Source organism: Vigna unguiculata, chromosome 2, assembly GCF_004118075.2.
Source record: "Vigna unguiculata cultivar IT97K-499-35 chromosome 2, ASM411807v1, whole genome shotgun sequence".
Taxonomy (NCBI): domain Eukaryota; kingdom Viridiplantae; phylum Streptophyta; class Magnoliopsida; order Fabales; family Fabaceae; genus Vigna; species Vigna unguiculata.
Window position 1 is genome coordinate 22550446 of NC_040280.1, and position 24861 is coordinate 22575306.

Below are 24861 nucleotides of genomic sequence, written 5' to 3' on the forward strand. Positions count from 1 at the left end.
AATAAAATAGAAGATTAATTTTTTACTGACAGTATGGTTATTTACATTGAAAAAGAAAAAAAAAAACTAAAAATTTTAGTTATAATTCAATTATAGATGAATTCAAGAATTTGAAAAATAAAGTGCAATCCTTTATATATGTGTGATTTATGTTATAGTTATAGACTAATTATACTAAATTATGTATTCATTTTTATTTAATTATTGACAATAATTAAATATATAAATTTTCAATGTATTATTTTGACTCTCCAAAAATATTGATCAAGATCCCAACACAAATGTTCAAAAAATACAAAAACATTTCTAACTAAACAAAAAAGCAACTTTAAACACTTTAAATTTAAATAAAGAAAGGTAATACTTATTATTAAAAAAAAATCAAACTTTTAATGAAATGAGATATATTTAGGGATGTCAAAAAAATTCACACTCGCGAATATCCACATATAAAACCCGCTACGAGTATGAAATTGATATTGTAAATGGATACCCACGATAACGAATATGAGTATTTTTTATACCCGCATATTAATGGGACGAGTTCGGATATCATAGTATATGTACTTGTGGATACCCATACCCGCTATACTCTAATTTAAATTAAAAAAATTAATTAAATCTTATTAAAATATTAACACATTGATTTTGAATGACTTTTTTTTATCAATTGGTTTTAAAAAAATCCTCATTTCTTTATCTTTGTAAACTGTCATTCAACACTAATTAAATGGATTATTTGGATTTTAGTTAAAATTTATGAATGTTATGTATTGTATTTGAATTTATGGTTAAAATATGTTGTTGAATATTTTACTTTTTTTTAAATATTTGTGGATATTAAAAAAATATGTAGGTACACATTAGGAATACCCGCACACATATAAGAATAAATATTTATCCAACAAATAGAAAACAAAGAAACTACTACCCGTAACTTATCCGCTCTCTTAACTTCCCATGTATTCAAAGTTTTTCCTTATTCTCGATACTTAAATCAATTAGTTTATTCGTCCAATGATTTTTTATTAAAAGAATAAAGAAATCTTGACTTTTTTTCTTAACGAAATCTCCAAACACTTTCTCTAATTTTTCTCTAAAAATCCAAGCAACCACAAGTGGAAAAAGAAAACCATTTCATTAGTTCACTTTCAATACTCTTGTAAAATATGTTTAGGACATATCCTTCCCCAGCGCCTGATGATATAAAAGAAAATAAGTGTGGTAGAGCATATAGTTTTGTAACAAGGGTTGGTTTGTGAATGGTGGTTGGAAACGTTGAACTGTCACCATAAAGAACTTGCATTTGCCGATACTATTAATGTTTCTGCTCTGGAAGTTGTGCCCATACATACTAACCAGGCTCGGCATAAAAAATTTATTAGACATGTTTTGAATTTTGAACATGGTTTGAATATGTTACCATGTTTATCTTGCTTAGTTTATGATAAGTTCTATATTACAAAAAACAATTTAACAAACCTTATTTTATATATAATTATTTAATAAATTATTATAATAATATAATATTTTTAAAGTTGTTATACTAATTCAGATATTTATATTATTATAATTAGTTGTTCTGTTTTATTTTAAGATATTAAATTATATTAAAAAACCTCTAAAAACGAGTAAATGAAACTATTCACTTTTCATCTTAACCTTTTATTTTATTCTATATTCAAGCTGCACAACTATATATATTTTTATTTATTATACATTTATTTATAAAATTAAGTGATATTTTAAAGAATTAAATTTTAAATTATAAAAAATGAATTCAAATATAAATGAATATTATAAACATAATTTTAATTTTATTAAGTACGTTCAAATATATATAATTGTAACATTATTATAATTAAATATTAAAATAATTATAATGTAACTAATTTTAATATATATATATATATATATATATATATATATATATATATTTTGGCTTAGAGGTTTATACCATATCACTTTCTAATGTTAGATTATAAAGTTGAGTTAAACTTAAAATTCATTTTTTAACATGATATTAATGTTTGTTGGGTTTACTCTGTCACACACTATTGATATTTATTGCACAACTCATTAATATTTAGCCTCATGTTTGAAATGTATATATCTTAGTTTAAAGGAATGGATTGGAGATTTCATATTAACTAAAGATAAGACAAATTTATAATATATAAGTGGGTACACCTCACATTACAATCTAGTTTTGTAAGATTGAGATAAACTTAAAATCTACTTGGTAATCACTATATAAAAAAGTTAGAACTAAAAAGAAATAAAATCTTCTTGTGATATATGATCTATTTCGGGGGATAAATTTTAAAAGATAAATTTAAAGACTTATCAATAATATAAGAAGGTTTTACCTATCTACTACCAGAGAAAACTTTTGAAAATAACAGCAAAGTTGAAGAAAAAAAGTGCTTTTGAAATTAAAGAATGAAACAAAAAGTAATTTTGAGATTGCTGAAAGGACTTATGAATTTGTCCTTTACGACTTGTTTTCAAACAGGAAACCGTGATTGAAGTTCATGTCCTATTTACGAACTGGATATTTCTTTATTTTCACTACCGTTTGGATCCCGTGATCCTGTGTAAAATAAATGAAGGTGGTAACTATCTTATTATTGTGTTTGAAATTGATAGTTGCTACCACTTAAATATGAGTAAGATATGTGGGAAAATAAGTTTGTAATTATACTTCAATTACAATGAGATATAATGAAATATGATTGAAAATGTAATTGATTATGTCTTTTAATAATAATTACATTAAAATTTATTCATAAATCTTATTTTTATTTTCATTTGACACTCTTTTAGACGCCATTTGTAAGCATGCATGGCTTGCCTTTGTCAATTTTGAATATAAATTATCAATCCAATTTCACTTATTAAAATAATTTAATTCACCTTTATTTTTTTTATATTTTTACTGTTCAAATTGAACTTCTTTTATAATTCATTATATATAATTAAAATTTTAAATTAATTTATTTCAATATTCTACTACATTACGTAAGTAAATCACTTCAAAAATATATATTAGTGAAATTTATTTTATATTCATTCTGAATAAAATAATATCTAAAACAAATCAGTGATTTATTTTATAATAAAATTACTTATTTCAACAACGCAAATCATATTTATTATAAATTTTTTATTCAGTTTTTTACTTCTATTGAAGTAATATAATCTTTTTTACTTTTTTCTTCTTCTTTCCCTTTCTCTTATTTTCCATCCCAAATTCCCTCCGAACAAAGGTAACAAAAAAATTAATCACTAACGGTAGTTCGGGCTTTCCAAAACCGACAGAACGGTGAACCAATTCCACAAAAGATTCAAAAAGTGAAAAAAAAAAAACAGAGCATGGACCACACAATGAAGAGAAAAAGAAAAACAGGAACTGAAGAAGTAATAAAAAGAAAATTAACAGCAATTTATAATATTGTACACAACAACTTTAATTTATATAACAACGTTTATTGCATGTCCTGACCTTATCCTCTATCATCTCGGCATTAAACAAGGCTGGAACAATGACTGAATAGCAATCTGACGTGTGTAAAATGGCAAAACAAAAATTTTCAGACACAAGAAACTAGAATATCATGCTGCAGATCTAACGGTGCGTTTTATTTTCTCCTAAGTTATCTGAAAAAATTATCCTTATCAGGGTCCCTTTTCTTTCTCTGGCGACTTTCACAGAGTGAAGTTTTCTCTTCATTCTTCTCTACCGACAACACCAGAAACCAGTGATGAGGAGCTGAAGGAAGAAGGAGAGAGAAAAATGGGAAGCACTCTGTTGCTCAAAGATAAATTGGTTTCTTTCATAAAGAGATTTGCTTTCTCCATTTTCTATCTTATGCTTCCTGCAACTCTGCTTTGTACATACCTTTACCTTCTCTCACTTACTCATCATTCCACAACCACCACCGCCGCCGCCGCAACCACCTACCATCCTTCTTTTTCTTCCCTTCATCCTTCTCTGCCTCCATCATCTTCTTCTTTTTCTTCAGGTATGGGCATGAACTTCATTCTGTTAAAACTACAGAATTGCTTGTGGTTTTGTTTTGTTTATTTGATTTTGTCTTTCATCCCCTACCTAAATTGCACCAACATTATGGTTTTTTATTGTCACTCTATTCTGTTGCTTTAGGGGATGCTATTGTATTAAGAAGAAACAATTTTTTAATAGTTTTGAGTATTATTCTAGTTAGGCTAAGCACATAAAAAAACTTTTTTTTTCATATACCCACAAACTCTTCTTTAATCAGAATTCAACGTTGATTGAAAGGGAGAAAAAGAAAATAATATTAAAACATCGGACTTTTATATTTTATTTGTTGATATGGTTTAATTATTAATTAATGTACTATTATTTTACTTTTTTAAAAAATTAATGATTCATACTAAATTAAGTCTAAGTCAGAAAATAAATTATCAGAATTAAAAAAGAATTAAAAATGAGAGTCAAAATATAATTTTTTTAAAAAGATTTTTAAAGTGTCATATAAGAAGAGAAGAGTTTATTACGAAGACTTATTATGACCATGCCGTGTTTTTGTTATTGTTACATTATATTATGATTTTCATTTTTTACTTTTATTTTTTACTTCCTAACAATTTAACGAAGATTGTTGATTTTTAAAAGAAAATATATATATTGATACATTAATCATTAGTTCATAATAAAAGATATAGTAAAAAAATGAGAATGATACTGTTATTTTCTTTAAATAAGTAAATGACATCTTTAGAACAGGGAGGATTTTCATTTTAATTTTCTCATAATTGTAATTAGTCAGTTGGACTAGTGAGATGGTAGTTTACTATACTTTATTTTGTTTCATGTCTGGTTTTGGCAGAAAAGGACAAAGTTTACCGTGACGCATGTGACTACTCTAATGGTGAATGGGTTGATGACAGAAGTGGTCCTTTATACAATGTAACAACATGTGGCACAATCAAAGAGAGTGAGAAATGCATCTCTAATGGAAGACCAGACACGGGCTATCTGTATTGGAGATGGCAGCCCAAAGAGTGCAATCTTCCGAGGTTTGAACCTCTCACTTTTCTCCAACTGGTAGAGAACAAACACATAGCATTTGTAGGAGACTCTCTGGCTAGGAACCAACTCGAGTCTCTTCTATGCATGCTAGCCACTGTTTCAACCCCAAACCTTGTCTACAAAAGTCCCAACGACAACAAGTTTCGTCGTTGGCACTTCCCATCTCACAATGCAAACTTCTCCTTGTATTGGTCACCTTTTCTTGTGCAAGGGGTTGAAAGATCAAACGAAGGGCCTTATTACAACACCATGCATTTGGATCATGTTAATGAGAGATGGGCAAGGGACTTAGAGTGGTTTGACATGATTGTAGTCTCATTCGGGCATTGGTTTTTGCTTCCCTCTGTTTACTACGAGGGTGGTTCGGTTATTGGAAGCTTAAATTGTCCTGATCTTAATCATACCCAGATGGATTTTTACGTTCCGTTGAGGAAGGTTCTGAGGACTATTCTGAGTAGCATAATTGAGAGAAAGTGTGAGATTGATGTGATTGTGAAGACATTTTCACCTGCTCATTTTGAAGGTGATTGGGATAAGGCTGGAACATGTTTGAAGACTGAGCCTTATAAGAAGGGGGAGAAGGAAGTTGAAGGCATGGATGCTGAGATCAGAAAGATTGAGATTGAAGAAGTGGAGAATGCAAAGGCTAAAGCTAGTGGATTTGGAGGGTTTAGATTAGATATTGTTGATGTAACTAGATTGGCGTTGTTGAGACCTGATGGTCACCCTGGTCCTTATATGAACCCTTTCCCTTTTGCTAATGGTGTTCCTGAACGTGTGCAAAATGACTGTGTTCATTGGTGCTTGCCAGGGCCTATAGACACATGGAATGAGATTTTTCTACAGATCATCAAGAAGTGGGACAAAAGGTGATTGAATGAGGTATTAATATTCTTCGATATATTATACAGATTTTATACTTCTAATGATTTCACCATGCGGATGTTTATTGATCCTGTTTTTTTTTTTTTTTTTCTTTCTTTAATAAATGACGAATATATTTACGTTATATTATGTATCTTGATTCGGGTGTAGGGACCAAACTCCTACTAAAAATCACTCCAATTTTACTCTTTTCTCCTCAATTCCTCCTCTTCAAGTAATCTGCCAAGACTTCTTTACCACACAATCTTCTGCCTAGCTCGATCGGTTGAATAGACGATCGAGGTACCTGTTTAAAAGGCTCCAATTAGGGATGACAACGGGTCGGGTCGAACACGGATAGTGTCTACCCGCAACCCGACCCGTAAAAAAAAAATTCGCCTGTTACCCACCCATTTACTCGTTGGGTATCCGTTTAAAAAATACCTGTGGATATTTTCAAAAACCCGTGAGTACCCGTGGATACCCGATACCCGCAAATATTTTAAAAAAATTATTTTATAAATTGTTTAATATAGAATTATAAAAATAAAATATAAAATTAAATTAAATTTTAATTATAATTAAATTTGACATAATAAAATATACTGCTAATTTTAATTTGAATTAAATTTAACTTAATAAAATATAAATTAAATTTTAATTTTAATTTTTTTACGGGTAACGGGTACCCGCAGGTACGGATAGTATGATATCCGTACCTGACCCGTTTATAAGCGCGTATTAAAATACCCGCTACCCGCGAGTAATAAATATCTGCGGGTATTAACTATCTATCACGGATTTTATCCGCGAATATCTGTGGGCACGTGTATTTTTGCCATCCCTAGCTCCGATGCTTAAGTCAGTGTGGGAACCGATCGGTCGATAAGTATAGCTTTTGTAATAAATGCGAATTAAAGATCCTCACCAACCTACCTCTGGGCCCTATTTATAGTTTTCGGTGTGGGCCTGTAATTAGGACTCCTTAATCACGACCCAATGATCCCTTAATCTTGATTACTGACTTGTTTAATTTTAATTAATCTGGCTGACTGGTCCAGGTTTTCTGTTTGGCCGATCGACCGATAGTCGCTTAGCCCAGCGGGTTATCTTCTGAGTTAACAACTTCAAGTGATATGTGCTTAATCTGTGTGGTCGATCGATAGTCCTCTTCGTGGATTCACACGTGATTTGTCTGTGTGACCGATTGACCGATGGTCCTCTAAGGGGTAACACTTGATTTACCTGTGGGGTCGATCGACCAATGGTCATCTATGAGGTAACGCATGATTTATTTGTGGGATTGATCGACCGATGGTCCTTTATGAGGTAACACGTGATTTATTTGTGGGGCCGATCGACCGATGGTCCTTTATGAGGTAACACGTGATTTATCTGTGGGGCCGATCGACCGATGGTCCTCTATGGGTTCACATGTAGTTTATTTGAGTGAACGATCGACCGATGGTCCTGTTTCATATACAAGCCCTCCTAGCCTTGTTCGATGGACCGACGGGTTGTGCGTTGCCGATGGTCCTATGGGACATACAGTACATATGTATACAAGTAATTGTCTTTAAGAAAAAAACAGATTTAAGATAAAATATGTTGGTAATTACAAAAATATCTCAATAACTAAAAATTATCACAATTTAGGGTAAAATTTATTAATATTCACGATCAAAATTCATCTATAGTTATTCATTTATAACTACCGACAGTTTAAAATCTTTTTTGATAATATTTTATTGATAATTACTGACAAAATTAATAATTATATTTAAGAAAAATTGAACCAATTTTTGAATTGGAAAACCATAGTTATACTTAAAAAAAGTTGTCCATTCTTATAAAATTGCAAACAATACTGCTTAAGAAGAATGAAATCATAACAATATTGTAGCAGATCATAGCAATCATATACATAATATATGTTTTTACACACTATGAATCAATTTTCTTTTTCTGAATTATAAAGAAACCAAAGGTTACCCGTTGTTTCCGAGCTAGAACATATTGGAAATGTTTAAATAATATCAACAATATATATTAAAATGATGGCAGGAAATGTTAAATGACAAACTTAAATTCCACTGTTTTTATGATTGAGATGTATGTTCAAAAATATTTCATACGAATCTACGTATTTAAGGTTAGAGGTTTGCACAGTTAAAAATAAATAAAAAAATCCATCAGAAAGTTAGTAATTAATTCAAGAGAAATAGTACTTTGACACCTTGTTAAAATACATACATATGACAATCTTTTTAATAATACAATAATACATATTAAAATTTTAAATTACAAAATAATATAAATATAACTAAAATATTATTACATTGAATTATAATATAAGTGTATTTTGTTTTGTGGCATCAAAACATTATCACTCTAAACTTAAATTTCCTACAAACAAATATCAGTGTAAAGTCAGTTAGGTCCACTTTGGTTTGTTCTTTCTACACCTTTCTTTTTCTTTCTGCACCTCATAAAATCCAAAAATCTCAATTGTATCTTATTAAAACTATAATAAAAAGGTGAAATTATCTCTGCATTTCGTTCTTTTACTTAATTTTGAATTGTGTGGTTTAAAAGAAATTTCTAAATTCAGAAAGAAATAATGTATAATCCAAAATTTATTAAATAAATAATTGAAATGTGTATTCCAAATTTATCTTCTAAATTGCGCAATATAAATTACATTAAAAAAAAATTACATTAACTCCATCAAAGCCAAACAAATTTTCAGAACAAAAGTGAGAGTTTTGCTGTCAAATTCTACTCCTTTATTTTTAGGATAATGATACTTTAATCATTTTTTTTGACTCACTTTTAATCTACCACTTTATTCACCATTAGATCATCACATCACATCACTTAAAAGAATCAAAATAGATAATCTAATGGTGATTGAAGGAATGAGTTAAAAATGGATAAAAAAGGATGGGTTAAACTATCTTTATCCTTATTTTTATGCAATTCCTTAAATATCTCCAAAATTTGATGTAAGTCACCTCCAAAACTAGCAAACTCCATTAGAAAAGAATTCCACAAAAGGCAACTCCTTGAAAAACCCAGAAAGAAAACTTTTGCCACAAAAAGGTAATTCCAAGTAGAAAATAGTTTAAAATTTGTAAGTTTTAGCCTTGTGTAGAAAGAAACAGTCCACAGAATGTACCAAATGATCCTATGCTAAATGAGAAATTCAAATATTTAGTCTATTTTTCTTTTTTTCTGCATGCTGTTGAGAGACTGAGATAACTTACATAAATGGAAAATATTGGTTGTATATATACTTATATACAAATATTGCATTATATATATGCAATATTTAATAATATATTCTTTATCTGTACATTACATTTATTAAAAATTAGGTTAAAATATATTTTGATCTCAATTTTTGTCAAATTTTTTTAAATAAGTCATAATTTTGGTTTTGTATTCAAACAGGTCTCAATTTTCGTTAATTTTGTTCAATTGGATCATTTTTTGCTAACACCGTTTAAATCAATAACAACCATGAACAATGACTATCACATGTCACTTCGTGGTTTTTTTAAATTTTTTTATTTTTATTTTTATTTCTTTTTATTTCTTTTAATTTTTTTATAAAAATTTAATTTTTTTAAATGTACACGTGTCAACCTAGTAGCATGTCATGTGTCACTTCATGGTTTTTTTGAATTTTTTTTTAAATGTCCACATGTCAATCCATTAGCATGCCACATGTCAAAGTCAATGTTCTATATTCAATTTGGTCCCTTGTTATTTTTGTTCAATTTAGTTCTAATTTTTGTTAACATTAACCAATTTGGTATATCGAAGATCTGACCAAATTTAATTTTTATATCAAAGTTATAATGATGTGAATTTTAATATATTATAAAAATATTTAATAAAAAATGTAAATTTTAATATAAAAAATAAATTTGGTTTCAATTTGGAGAGGGACCAAATTGGTTAATGTTAACAAAAATTGGGACTAAATTGAACAAAAATAACAAATATAGGGACTAAATTGAATATAGAACATTGACTTTGACACGTGGACATTTAATTTTTTTTTTTAAAAAAAAAACCATGAAATCACATGTGACACACTATTGAGTTGACACATGTACATTTAAAAAAATAAAATAAAAATTCAAAAAATTTAAAAAAACCATAAAGTGACACGTGGCAGTCAATGTTCATGGCCATTAATGATTTAAACGGTGTTAGTAAAAAAGATCCAATTGAACAAAATTGACGAAAATTGGGACCTATTTGAACACGAAACTAAAATTAGGACTCATTTGAAAAAACTTGACTAAAATTAGGACAAAAAGGTATTTTAACCTAAATGCGTGGTGACAACCTATACATTTTTAGTCTATCATTTAATATATATATATATATTGCAAAATTCTAGAAAATGGTATTTTAGAAGTGATAGTAGTTTAAAAATAGTGAGACTCGATTATTTTAATATTAAAATATTTTAGTTTAAATAGAATCGTTATAAACAAGTTTCATTGTTTTAAAACACACCATCTCTCTAGAAATCACTCCTCTAGAGTTCTCTAATTTCTCTTTAAGAGTTCTATCTTTCTGGTCGTCTAATTGGAGAACCGAGACCGTATGATTGATCCTCTCAGTGAGCTCTTCAATTTGGACCGATTAGTTTCTCCGTTCGCATAGAGCATCTTGTGGAGTTAGAGACATTTGACGTTTATAAAGTTGTTTAAGCAGGATACCAGGTAAGAGAAGCTAATTTCTCTGTCTTAATTCGTAAACTTATTAAAATGCATATTTTATGTTTAATTTGTGATTGATTGATGTATATGATATGCATGATTGCTTGTGATGTTGAAAACTATGAATATGTGTGTTTTTCTTGTTAGTTGAGAATAACTGGTGGTTTAAATGTGTTGCATTTAATTGGTATGAATAATTACGTAGAATTGATGTTTGATAATTGAATGATCTCTACAATGGTTTTGGAGTGGAATGGACTAGCTGAAGATGCATAAAACGGATCAGATCAGTTTCTATATAATTTTGCAAAGTTGCACACTCACTCGGCGAGTAGTACTCACTAGGCGAGTGAGCTGATCTACAAAATTATGCAGAACATTGATTTGCAGAATTATGTAGATTCACAAACTCGCTTGGTGAATTTCCAAGTCAGGAACTTCCAGACTTGGGCCAGTGGTTGGGCGAGTGCTACTCGTTGGGCAAGCATGGGCAGTGGTTGAGTGTAGTGGCGGATCTTGACCAAAATTGTTGGGAGAGCCAAAATAATATACTTAAAATTTATATATTTAACATTATTGTCACTAATTCAATAAAAATGGATAGATAATTTAGTATAGCTATAACTATAAAAGAAACTACACATATCTAAAGGATTGTCCATTCTTTTTTCATATTCTTGGACTTATCAAATAATTCAATCATAATTAAATTTTTCAGCTATTTTTTTTTCAATATATATAACCATATTATCTACAAAATATTCATTTTTCATTTTACTAATGTGCATATCGATTCAAAAGTCATTACAAACATTTCATTTCATTGTTATGCGATGACCAACGATATTGTCCTGTTTTGATCTTCACTTTTCTTTTCTTTTATCAATTTTAAAAAATGAATTTTTGCTTTTTTTTCCATCAATATACCTATTTAAGAAACAAGTTTAAGACTAAAAATTATTTATCATAATCTAATAAAAACTTTAGAGATAACAAAAAATTATGATAATCAAGTCCACTTAAAAATTGTCTATAAAAACTCAAATAATACATTACTTACTCTTCTATATTCATAAAAAATAATATACAAAATGTCATAAGATAAAAAATAGTGCTAAATATTAAACAAGTATTTCAATACCAAGAGAGACAAGAGAAAATTATTTTTTTTTCTTTAAAAATGGAAGAAAGGATATAAAAAATGAGGGCAAAAATAATGAGTTTCTATCTAACTTTTTTTTTCTTCGATAACAAAAGAAATTAGGTGAGGGTGAGAGATGAGTACAACGTATGAAAAACTCAAAAGATAATGAGAAGAAAAAATGAAAATTATCTTAATAATTTTTTTCTTTATTATATTTGATTTTATATTTTATTATTTATTAACATTAAATATTGTACTTTATAAAAGAAATAAAAAGTACCTAATTTAATTTTCATTAATTTTTCAATATAATACTATCTAATTTAAAAAGATACATATAATTAAAAAAATTAAAAAGATACATAATTTAACAAATATTAAACACATATAATTTTAAAAAATTGAAAAAATAAAAAAAAAAATAGAAAAGTTTGGGGTCCATGGACCCCGCTTGCTCCATAAGAGCTCCACCGCTGGTTGGGCGAGTGCTACTCGTTGTGCGAGTATGTCATGACCTGCAACTTGCATTCTTAAGTGATTTTGAATGGTATTTTTGTGGTTATAGAAGTTAATTGGGATAATGATTGATTTAGATATGATTAATATATGCAATGTAATATGAGATTGTTTATATGAGATTGAGATGTGTTAAAACTAATTCAAGGAGAATTAGTTATGAATTGTGGTAGTGTATGCATTGAGGTAGAGATTGTCTTGACAGTTATCCTTACGCTCTAATAACCATTTAAATTCTCAAGTAGAGATGAATGAGGTATGTGGTGAGAGGAGTAGGAGGTCCTAGCTTATGGGTTTTTCCTTGACCATAGGTGTTAACAAACTGACTTTGTATGTAGTAGAGTTTTCACTCTTAACACTATTAGAAATACTGTAATTACCAATGGCAATAATCCGTCTGCAACGTCACAAAGTTACCACCCTCACTCAATGCTTCACTCACACCAAGAAATCTTCCAAAGAATGATATAATATCAAAATTAATTTGCAAAAGAAACAACAACACCAAATAGAAACAAGCAGTAGCAACAACACCAAATATGTGAGCACAAATCTGTAACCCTCCTTCTTAACAGAAACAACAATACCATAATTCATAACAACATAATGGAATGGCGAAAAGAAGAGAAAAAAATTCGTACTCACCAACAGCCTCACCGTCAACGTCGCGGCGACATGAAGATGGCAGTGGCGGTAGTGTAATTGAATCCTCATTGGAGACGGCGTGAGCAGTGGTGGCAGCAGTGACACCGTTGTTCTGGGCTCTCCAACGGCTGCGGGTGGCGTCGGGAGTGGGTCGCGGCCACTTTGGTTCGAATTAGGTTCGCGTCCTGGGCTCTCCAACGGTTGCGGGTGGCATCGGCAACGGGTCGCGGCGACAACGGTTCGAATTAGGTTCGCGTTCTGGCCTCTCCAACGATGCGGGTGTCGGTAGCGGCAGGTCACGACGATATTAGTTCAAATTTCGTTCGAAGGTTTGCAGCACCAGTGGGGAAAAATTTTGGGAAAACTGATTCAGGGGGGAAGCTGAGATGCTGATCTTTTTTAATCGACCAACATATCGACGACCTAATCTGTCGGTAAAGGTCAAAAGGATTTACTAACGACATTACCGACGAATTATTTGTTTGCCATGATTTAATGACGCACTACCGATGGATATATCTGTCGGTAAATTCAACTACATTATCCGTCGGTAAATCCGTCGATAATGACAAATTTGTGACAGACAAAAGTCCGTCGGTAATGATTTGCCGGTAAAGAACAATTTTCTTGTAGTGTAATTTGTCGCTATGCAGAGCATGAGATGTCACTACAAGTGCAAAACTGATTGGATCCAACCTCAATGCATGTATCTGGATTAGTTGAGGTATTTTATAAATATATGTATGTGAATATTTGCTTGTCTATAGTTGTTATATATATATATATATATATATATATATATATATATATATATATATATATATATATATATATATATATATATATATATCAATATTATATGGTTTGAAAAAATTCTTTAAAAGTCATTAGCTTATCCTTCTTCTATGTTTTTGTCTTGTGTTGTTTGTTTTCCTTTTGCGATGATCACCTATTTGGTGGGAGAAGTGGTGGTTGCAGTTTTAGAGTCACATCTAGAGGTTAAGGAGTCATCTTTTAGGTCGGAAGGAGGTGTTAGTGGAAAGCTGTTGTAAGTGGTTAGCTTGTGTTTAGAGTTAGAAATGTTTGGTATGTATAATTGATATATTTATATAATCCGATCAATTATAAGATTGTATTAATATACTCTATACATTTGTTGATCTGTTTTGAATACTAAGGTGAAATATCCTATTTTATTAGTATTAAGCTTATAAATTTATAATTTACATATATAACGAGAAATGATGAAACTATTCCTCGAACTATAAAAATCTAACTTTTTTGAATTAAAATAAAAATTTTAATAAAAAAAATATTAAGTTAATTTTATTTAATCATTTAATACATTAACAGTTAAACATTTTAATAAAATTAACGTATCAATTTTAGCTACAATTTTAATTTAACTAATCATATAAAATTTAGTTATTTCTACAACAATCGTAATTTTAAAAAATTAGGATGTCTAGATCTCAAAGGCATTTCCTACTAAAGTAATTCTAAAATAGTTATTTTTCATTTAAGAAAGATGAATGACAGAGATAACAATAAGGATTTTGAGTCTTTGTCAAAGTTTGTCAAAGTAATTCTTCTCTCTCCGCTTCTACATCTCCAGGTATATATACATTGCTGCATAATTTTATCTTGTTAAAACTACATTTGTACCATTTTTGGTTTCTACTCAGGCAATTTAAGTCACTATATTTTGTTTTTCTAATGGCAGTAGATGAGAAGCTATGTGATTACTCCAATGGCAAATGGGTTCGTACGAAAAGAGACCCTTTGTACAATGGTACCACCTGTGTTAAAATTCATAAAACCCAGAACTGTTTATCCAATGGAAGGCCTGATCCGGGGTTCCTTCACTGGAGATGGAAGCCAAGTGAGTGCGATCTTCCAAGGTTTGATCCAAACACTTTTCTCGATCTCATAAGCAACAAGCATGTGGCCTTTGTCGGGGATTCATTGTCCAGGAACCACCTAGACTCACTTCTTTGCATGTTGTCTACTGTTTCAAACCCAGAAAGTGTTCGCCACAAAGGTTCTCATTGGTGGCTGTTTCGTTCTCACAACGCAATCTTGTCCCGCTATTGGTCTCCGTTTCTTGTTGAAAGAAAAATCCCAGGACCACTTTATAACACCGTGTATTTGGATCGTGTTAATACGAGGTGGGCATTTTAGCTTGTGGTAGGCATTGTTAATCGCAATTCCACTTTGTGTCTATGTTTTCTCTTGGTCCTTACATTTTTGTGCAGATGTGAAAGGGCAAGACATTCATAACTGGAATCCTGAATCTTTTGCCAACTTTTGAAAATATTTGTATTCTCCTCCACCTTCACATTGTAGAATTTTGATCCCTTTTATTCAAGGATTTTCAGGCATACTTTTGAATTCAATGAAAACTGGTAGAGTTTCAGAGGATAAATCCAAGTATGGTACTAAAAGTATTAGAAGTTCGTAACACCTCATTTATATATTGTAAATTGGTTTTATCTTTAATCGATGTTAAATTTTCAAAAAAAAATCAATGGAATAAACATAGTATCTAAAACCGGAAGAATTTATTACACATTTGTATGGACTAAATCTAGAGGTTCCAAGACACAGTAGGGAAATTTTTAAAAGATATTACTACAGAGAAAGAATTCGGTAGTTCATTCTTAATAAGTTACATTAGTATTCGTTATCACTTAATTTTTCTGGAAGACGAGGTGATAGCATTAGAAAAGATTAAAAAAAATCTATTGAGCAAATATGTTAAAGATACTAGTGATTATTGACAAATTAAATTTCCACTCCACTTTAATTAATTTGCTAGAATTAAGTGAAATTAAACCTTGATCGTAAAATTAACTAAGTAACGAGAAAATAGGAAACATATGCAAAAGTTAATTAAGTTAACTAATAATTGAGATTTAAATTGTAAAATTGTAATATCATGCTATCTTACATGGTATTTATGAGTTAGATTTCACTCATAATTTTATTTTAACATACGAGGATCGGTATAATAATCCAATAAAATCATAAAATCATTGTTTTTTTGAGGGTTAAGTATGTTTTTAGTTCTTACTTTGATTCAAAATTGGAATTCGTTTATGTTCGAAACTTTGATACATTTGTTCCTAAATTTTAAAAATGAATGAATATACTCCTTTTAGCCCAATTACGTTAACTTATTTTGAGGTGTCGAACACATTTTTCAACATATATTGAAACGGGAATGTATCAAATGGTGTAACTTTAATAGTAACATGAAACACGTTCGACACGTACAACAATGTTAACATAAGTGGATTAAAAGGACTATATTTATTTATTGTTAAAGTTTAGGAACCAAAATGTATCGAAGTTTCAGACACATATAAATTTCAATTTTGGATCAAACTTCACAGACTAAAAACATACTTAATTATTTTCTTAAATTCATTTTGTACCACTTGTTCACCTTCTTGAGTAAGTGAATTCAACTTAAATAACTTAACTAAAAGTTAAAGTAATTAAAAATTTGCAATATTAGGTGTGTTGTCAATCACATAGTCTAATTATCAATTAATATAATTAAAATTTATTTTTCAATTAAAAATTTAATACAATTAAAATTTTCCTCTTGTTCTGCCAAAGTTTTGTATACACACCAAAATAAATTTTCTATTTATTAAATCCTGTATAAATAAATTTGCTATTTATTAATTCTTGGATAAAGAAACTATTAATGCTCTTTAACAATACAATGTTTCTTAAGAAGATGATGTGATTGTCATTCCACTACTAGAAGAGAGGATGTTTCTATTAATGTACTTCATGGAAAAGATAAAACTAATAAAGATCCTTTTGATTAGTTTTTTTTTTTTTTTTTTATAATTTGAATGATTTATATTAAATGAATTAAGTTTAACAAAATATTGAAAAATGATTAATTTTGTAAATTTAAATTTGAGTTTTTCAAAACTCAAATTAATTGTCTATAATGATATGATGTCATTGATAGCATGAGAGGTAGTTAATTGAACTAAAAAATATACTAAACACTTGATTTTGTTGTGATGATGCGAGTAAATGAATTGTTGAGTATATTCATTAGATTGAATGAATGAGAAATAAAAATGTATTCTTTGAACGAATGGTAAACATGTATAATTCTTTGAAGATTTTGTTTTTTAATAGCTTATGAGTATTGTTTTTTCACCTATGATGATAGTGTGTTGTAGAAAAGCAAATGACGATGACAGTGTCAACAAAAATAAACTCTGAAGAGTTAAGAAAGAAAAATTATTTTTTATTGTAATATATATATATATATATAATTTTATATCCCTTATGAAGAGAAAGTAATATTTCTGGTTCTAATGTGTGTGTGAGTTATTTTCATCTACAGTAACATTAAATTATTGGAGAAATTACAAATGATGTTTATGAGAGTTGGTTTTTCAATATTTAAAGTGTAAAAGTCTTGAAAGTAGGTGAACGACTAAAGTATCCAACATCTTTCCACAAATCATCCAATAAGTTACGCTTAATTATATATATTTATATCCCTTACCAAAAAGTTCAACACGCTACTGTTTTGGCCTTTTCTTTTCGTAGCACTCACAATAATCAAATTCTTTAAAACTGAACTGCCAAGATGCTCCGAGAGAAGGTAACAATGCTTTAAAACAAAAAAGGAAATTGCATTATGGACAAAGAAAACAAAAATATAACCAATTATTTTGACTGTTTTTTTGTAAAACTTAGACAAGAAAAAATTTAGAACAAACAATAAAACATTTTTTTTTCTGCAAACTACAATCAGTAGAATGTGTAAGTTAAAAAAAAATATATATAAATTTTTAAAATTCATAGAAAACTGTATTTAATTAAGTTTTGAATAATAACTTATAAAAATAAGTATTTGTAATTAATTTTTTATTAAAAAAATCCATTTTATTAAGTGCTGACAAATATCTTTTAATTTTAGTGGAATATTCTACCATTTAAATTTTGCCATAAAAGAATGATGTTATCATTATTTGTGTGATCAAATTAAGTAGAATGAAACATTTGCTCTATTCCAAATATAAATATAGATAAGATTAGTTCAACTAATTTGTCTATCAATAAATTTGATAGTAATTCCATTAAAGTAGCATTGACACAAATTTGTAGTAAGATTAGAAACAAAAAAGGAAAACAGAAAAAGCAATGAATTGATAGGTGAGTTCAAAGAGCTAGAAAATAAAAAGTGAATTAAAGACTAGGAAACAAAATCAATAATCACATCTTTCTAAAATAAATGTATCATATTCTTAAAACTTCAGAAAAAAAAATGGACTTTTACAAATTAATTAAACTTGTAATTATTTGATAAATTTGTTTAAATTTTTTATTTTTACTTTTAAAAGATTTTATGGAAAATTTTCCAAATATATCCATTTGCATTGGAAAAGTCTGATCCTATGACAATTTCAAAACATTAGTTAGTAAGGCAGAGAAATCATAGAGAGATCTTTCTACGTGTTTGTATAACCAAATACCCCATGAAACCTGCTTCTCTCAGTCTCTATCCTCCTTTTGACTTTCACTTCACATGATCACTGCAACAAACAAAAACTACACTGTTTTTCTTCGTTCTTCTCTGCTGAAAACACCAGAAGGAGAAGGGGAAAAGCATAAAGCAAGAAGAAAGGGTTTGAACATGGGAACTATCGACTTATTCAACAGAGACAAATCCCTTTTCCTCATGAAGAAGCTTCTTCCATGGACTCTCTGTGTCCTCCTTCCCGTTTCATTCTTTTACCCTTTACCCTTTTCTCCATCTCCTAATCCTCATCTTCCTCTTTCCACCAACAACACCATCACGTACCCTTCTTCTCTTTCTGCTTCTGCTTCTGCTTCTCCACCTTCTTCTGCAGGTATTTCCATGCACACTTTCTTCTTAATCATAAGATTGTAAAGTTCTCGCCTTTTCTTGTTGTATATGTCATATATTCATTCAAATTTTCGTCTTTCGGTCTAACTATGTATATGTATGTGTAGTAAGTTACATAAAAATAGTTAGACTGGCACCAAGTTTAGGACATGTTTGTTTCTGTTTTTAATTTCTGGTTTTGCTTTTAATTCAGAAAACTGTTATCCTGTTTTGAATTACTTTTTCCGTTTTCATAGGTTTGCATAGAAAAAATCAAGAATAACAAGGGAAAGTTTAAAAATTTAGTGATAAAACTCAATTGATGAGTTAATGGGTGGGAAAAAAAGAAGCACCATGGAACTTGACTCTAATTAAAATTATGTGTTTGTGCATTGAATTGTGACATGTGTTACAAGACTTTATTGTTCTTCATTGCAGAAAGGGAAAAAGCTAATGAGACAAGATGTGACTATTTCAATGGTGAATGGGTGAGTGACAGTAGGGGTCCTTTGTACAATGATACAACATGTGGTACTATCAAAGAGGGAAGGAACTGCATAACACATGGAAGGACTGACATGGAATATCTAAAATGGAGATGGAAACCAGTTGAGTGCAATCTTCCAAGGTTTGAGCCTCAAACTTTTCTCCAACTAATTAAGAACAAGCATGTAGCTTTTGTGGGGGATTCTATGGCAAGGAACCAATTAGAGTCCCTTCTTTGCATGTTAGCCACTGCTTCAATTCCTAAACTTGTCTACAGCAATAAAACTGGAAAGGAAAACCAGTTCAGCAGGTGGCACTTTCCCTCATTCAAAGCAACAATTTCCTTGTATTGGTCCCCTTTTCTTGTGCATGGCATTGAAAAATCAAGCACTGACCCTAATAACAACTTGTACTTGGATCATGTGGATGAGAGATGGGCAAGGGACATGGATGAAATGGACTTGATTGTGTTATCATTTGGGCACTGGTTTTTGATTCCAGCAGTGTACCATGAGGGAGATTCAGTCTTAGGTTGTCATTACTGTCCTGGTCTTAATCACACAGAGATTGGTTTCTATGATGTGTTGAGAAAAGCCCTGAGGACCACCTTTAACAGCATTGTTGATAGAGGAACTAGAGGCAGAGGAATTGATGTGATTGTGACAACATTTACACCACACCATTTTGAAGGAGAGTGGGATAAGGCTGGTGCTTGTCCAAAGACTAAGCCTTATAGGAATGAGGAGAAGCAACTTGAAGGAATGAATGCTGAGATGAGAAAGATTGAGATTGAAGAAGTGGAAGAAGCCAAGGCAAAAGCCAGAAAAAGGTTAAGGTTGGAGGCATTGGATGTGACCAAGTTAGCATTTTTGAGACCAGATGGGCATCCAGGTCCTTATATGAACCCTTCACCATTTGTTAATGGGAATGCAAGGCATGTGCAGAATGATTGTGTTCATTGGTGCTTGCCTGGACCTATAGACACATGGAATGAGATTCTTCTGGAGATGATGAAGAACTGGGAAAATCAATTAAGGAGTCAAGACTGAGATATTTCTTATATCTTGGAATTTGAATTCTCTGGTAAATTTTTGTGTTGGTTTCGGTCTTCAAAATATACTGATGATCACTTATCACTGATGTTTTGAAATATGTTAGAAACTTTTTTAATATACTTTTCAAAGTTCACTAGAAGAATAACACAAAAAAACTCATCTGGAATGGTATCTTGTTGGTTGATTATATTTTGGTTTTTCCATCACAGGTGATGGAAATTGCATTGGATGACAGCAAGGGAGGATTGAATTTTGTTTATTCTTTTCTTTCAAAATGGATAGGGAAATGTCACAAACACTATATAACAATTTTTTTCTTTAAATTCTGAATAACTTAACACTCTGATTTCTGATGCAGAAAATTTGATGCATCCTCTCTGTCTCTCTCTCAGTGTGACTAACTATAATATTCATCAAACTTATTCATATCTAAAGAGAAAAAGATGATTTTTCTTATGATTAAAGAAAAATGTCTTAAATATATCTATTGGAATATTATTTTCTCAAATAGATTTATTGGAAAAAAAATTTAAACTCAATATTCTAAATCACTTTTCCAATTTTTAATTATTTTTGTTCTTTCTCTCCATTTTAGAAGACGAAAAAAAAAGTAGAAAACTCTACAGAAATCCATCTTGAAAAATAATGTTTCAGTGGATCTATTTAAGAAAATTTTCTGTAGTATTATTTTTGAGAAAATAAAATATAAAGCTACTAATTTTTATTTTGATATTAATTTTAGTTACTATCGATTTAGTAATACTTATGATGATAATCTTTTAAGAATAGGATTACTTTTGACTTAACTATACTAATTTTAATAAATATTAAAAATAAATTAAATTAGTATATACTCATAAGTTAATATTTTAAATGTTTTTTATTTTTTTGATTGGAGAGAAATAATGTCTCTGAACCATGAGGTGTTAATGGATACGTATATTTTTTAGTGTTGATAATTGAGTAATATAATAAAATTATAAAAGGTTTAAAGTTAAATAAAATATATAACAACATTAATAATAGTAATAATAATTTATCACTGACTCTCACAATTTCATTTTTGTAACTTGATTGATTAAAAACACATTTGGTTTAATAGAAGTTGCAGAAAACGAAAAGTCAACCTACTGATTCAAATTCATTTGGAATCTTCCATTAACTTCTCCACCACTTTTATTGGTTACTATTTTTATAAAGACGTAATCAAATTAAGGCAGCTTCTTCCGTCATTTCCACGTATAAAAAATTATTTTTTTCCCCTTTTGAATTATGTAATTTAGAAATTAGAAATAATTTTTGGACTATACAATTTGAAAGTGAAAAATAATTTATAGATTATGCAATTCAGAATTTAAATGATTTCTGAAAGTTATTTTTCCTTTTTAAACCTTTTTCGATTTTTGAAAGTTAAAAGTATCTTTTAGATTGAGTAGTTTAATTTTTTTTTCAGATTATAAAATCTATAAAAATTTTGGATCATATAATTTGAAAGTAACTTTTTACTTTAAAATTGTATAATGAAAGAAACAAAATGAAAATTTTCTTTATATAAAAGTGTAGAAAGAAATATATGGAAGTACAGGTCCAAATTAATAACTGTTTATAGGCTTTTGCTTTCTTCACCCTATCATTTTCTCGTTGCACCCAATCATTTTCTAAAATGCCGTTTTTACGCTTGTGGTTTTTATTTGTCTCTAGAAGGAGACAATAATGGTTGCACTGTGTGGCCGGTTGGTGTAACAACATTTATTTCCTATGTTTTGATGTTGTGGTTGAGTAGTGGTAGTCATTTGAAGAGTGAGGCAAGGCATAACAGGTAATGTTGAGGTTTGTAGTGTTTTTTCGTGGAGCATTTTTGTTGCAACATCGATTGAGTTTACCGGAAATCAAAATCTAAAGCATCTTTCCGGAAAATTTCATCCGAAATAGGTGGGGAGGTGGGAGATTTATTCCGGAATGTTGTTTCCAGAATATTATTTCCAATGGTAGCTAGAGGAAGTATTAAAATGCAAAATTAGACATATCTCAGGTTTTCACAGATGTCTATTATATTCCTGAGTTAAAAAGTAATTTACTTAGTATAGACTAATTATAAGAAAAAGGTTGACTATTCAAATTTCTGGTGACATATGCGAAGTTCAACACTCCATCAGAGGATTGATTATGCATACAAATGAGTGGAAATAGTATGTTCAAACAACCAGCATGCTTGCACACAACGTCAAAAAATTAGGTTTATTTGTGGCACTACAGTTTTGGACATCTCATATAAGGACCTGAATATACTGGCCTGTAGGAAGAAGGTGGTTTGGACTGCCAAAATTGGATTTTCAGAGCAGAACATGTCCTATATGTCTCAGAGGGAAACAAACCAGAAATTCTCTTTCCTGTCACAACACGTGGAACGCATCCAGATCACTTCAATTAATTTACTCAGATTAGTCAAACACACCGAGATATTTTTCAATTTTATTGATGACTTTATTTGTAGATAATAATATTTTAACTTATTTTTTTTATTTATTTTTAATTTATCATTTTTAGATTATTTATTTTAATTTTTTTAATGATGTGATGTGATGATCTAAAAATAATGAAAATAATAAATTAAAAGTGAGTCAAAAAAAGTGGATTAAAGTATCATTATTATTACTCGTAAGACATGCATATATTTTTTACATAAGAAATCAAAAGCTTTTGACATGTTTAAAACGTTTAAAATTAGAACTGAAAAGGAGACGGGCATGCATAATAAAACATATCGGGAGGAGAATTTTTGTAAAAAAAGGATACGTATGTAATTTGTTATTTTTACACCAATTCAAATATTTATATAGAAATTATTAAATTTTATACGGTTTAATAATATATAATTATTTATATTTAAATAAAAAAATATTAAAGTATGATGTAATAAAATAAAAATAATTATTTGAATTTTTTTATTAGTATTATTTTTTATTATCAATTTTAAAATAATTTTAAATAAAGTTCAATAAAAAATATAAATTTAAATAAACTTAATCTTGTTAAAAATATTTGTATACCATTTATATAAAAATTAAATTTGATTTTAATTTGAAGAGAGACAAAATTACTTCATTGATTACAAAAATTGAGATTAAATTGAGACAAAATTAATAAAAGAACAAAATTGAGAAGGAGAAAATGACACCTAACGTAATAGTGGCATGTGACACTCCCACTCTCACATTACATTATCAATGTCACATGGCGCGATATCAGTTTGACATGTGATAATTTTTTTATTTTTTAAAAGAATTATAAAAGAACCACAAACAAACTAACATGTGATATCTCTTTAACAGTGTTAGTATATAATAATGGAAAAGATTTGACTGCATTAAACTTTATTAAAATAGAAACCAAATTGAGATAAATAAAAATAAAGGAATCAAATTAATATTTTCTTATAATAATGGAGACCAAAAACATAATTTAACCTTAAATATATCTAACATAGATTTCAGTGATGACATAACCAAAAGTTCATGAAATGTGATACTTTCTTTCCCACACATTCTTTTTTTCTTTTTTTTAGATGAAAATGTTGAAAGGGGGAGCCTTTCATCCATAAATGAAGAACAATTTTGATGATGTCTACTGATCTGGGATAAAACATAGCTTGGTCCAGTTAGGATATGCATTAGGATATTAGCTTCTCTTATCAATTGTATTTCAGGCTTGCTGTGTAACTCTGTATATGATTAGCTCCTTGACTAATTGATTAGCTATGAGTATTGTACTAAGTAAGTGAAAATATACTCACGATAATCGATTAGGTAAATGGCTAATTGAATTAGTGACAGCAAAAACCTTGTATAAAAGCTGTTTTGTAATCTGTTTTAGGTCTGGATTTTTGGAGAGAGATCACGCAGTCTTCATCTGAGAAAAAGCAATCTGAGAGACAAAAGAGCTTCAGAAGATTCTGCAATAACCCAAGCACAGATCCAAGAATGATTGATGGTTGACTCTACCATGAAGGATCTTGCTTGATTCAAGGAGCATCAAGTCAAATCTGCACAACTTAGGTGTTTTCGTTTCTTGTTTTGTTTTCTGTGTCTTTGATTACAGTAGCTTCAGTGGTTGAAGTGTGGACCTAGGTGCAATTGTGTGGATGCATTGCTCCTAGGGGAAGTTCTTGATTGTTGAATCAAGTTCTTGGGTTTTGGGGGTTAGAATTACATAGGTGTGCTTATAATTCTTGGAACCTTTCTGTTTAATGGAATCCTCCTAAGTGTGTTACTTAGGAGAAGACTGGATGTAGATTCTTTTTGAATCGAACCAGTATAAATTGAGTGTCTTGCTTCTTTCTTCTCTCTTTTAATTCTCCTTGATTGTTTTAAAACAGTCCATTAACCCAGAACTGTGTGATTAATTAACTAAGCTTTAAACCTTAAAGACTCCTTCAAAATACACTT

General features: G+C 29.6%; 3 protein-coding genes across 3 annotated transcripts; all 3 read left to right on the plus strand.

Annotated features, from left to right (window-relative positions):
* The first annotated feature begins 3664 nt into the window (after positions 1-3664).
* LOC114173227 (protein ALTERED XYLOGLUCAN 4-like) lies at positions 3665-6132 on the plus strand. The gene is made up of 2 exons (XM_028057495.1): positions 3665-4025; positions 4875-6132. Exons 1-2 carry the CDS (start codon positions 3797-3799, stop codon positions 5948-5950), a joined length of 1305 nt encoding a protein of 434 aa, XP_027913296.1. The 5' UTR covers positions 3665-3796; the 3' UTR covers positions 5951-6132.
* A 7794-nt stretch (positions 6133-13926) lies between these two features.
* Positions 13927-15339, plus strand: LOC114174575 (protein ALTERED XYLOGLUCAN 4-like). Its single transcript, XM_028059409.1, has 2 exons — positions 13927-14033; positions 14671-15339. Exons 1-2 carry the CDS (start codon positions 13927-13929, stop codon positions 15164-15166), a joined length of 603 nt encoding a protein of 200 aa, XP_027915210.1. The 3' UTR covers positions 15167-15339.
* Positions 15340-18439: 3100 nt separating this feature from the next.
* LOC114169684 (protein ALTERED XYLOGLUCAN 4-like) lies at positions 18440-20778 on the plus strand. The gene is made up of 3 exons (XM_028054949.1): positions 18440-18879; positions 19314-20444; positions 20626-20778. The coding sequence occupies exons 1-2, from the start codon at positions 18555-18557 to the stop codon at positions 20408-20410; spliced, it is 1422 nt and encodes a 473-aa protein (XP_027910750.1). The 5' UTR covers positions 18440-18554; the 3' UTR covers positions 20411-20444; positions 20626-20778.
* The last annotated feature ends 4083 nt before the right edge of the window (positions 20779-24861 follow it).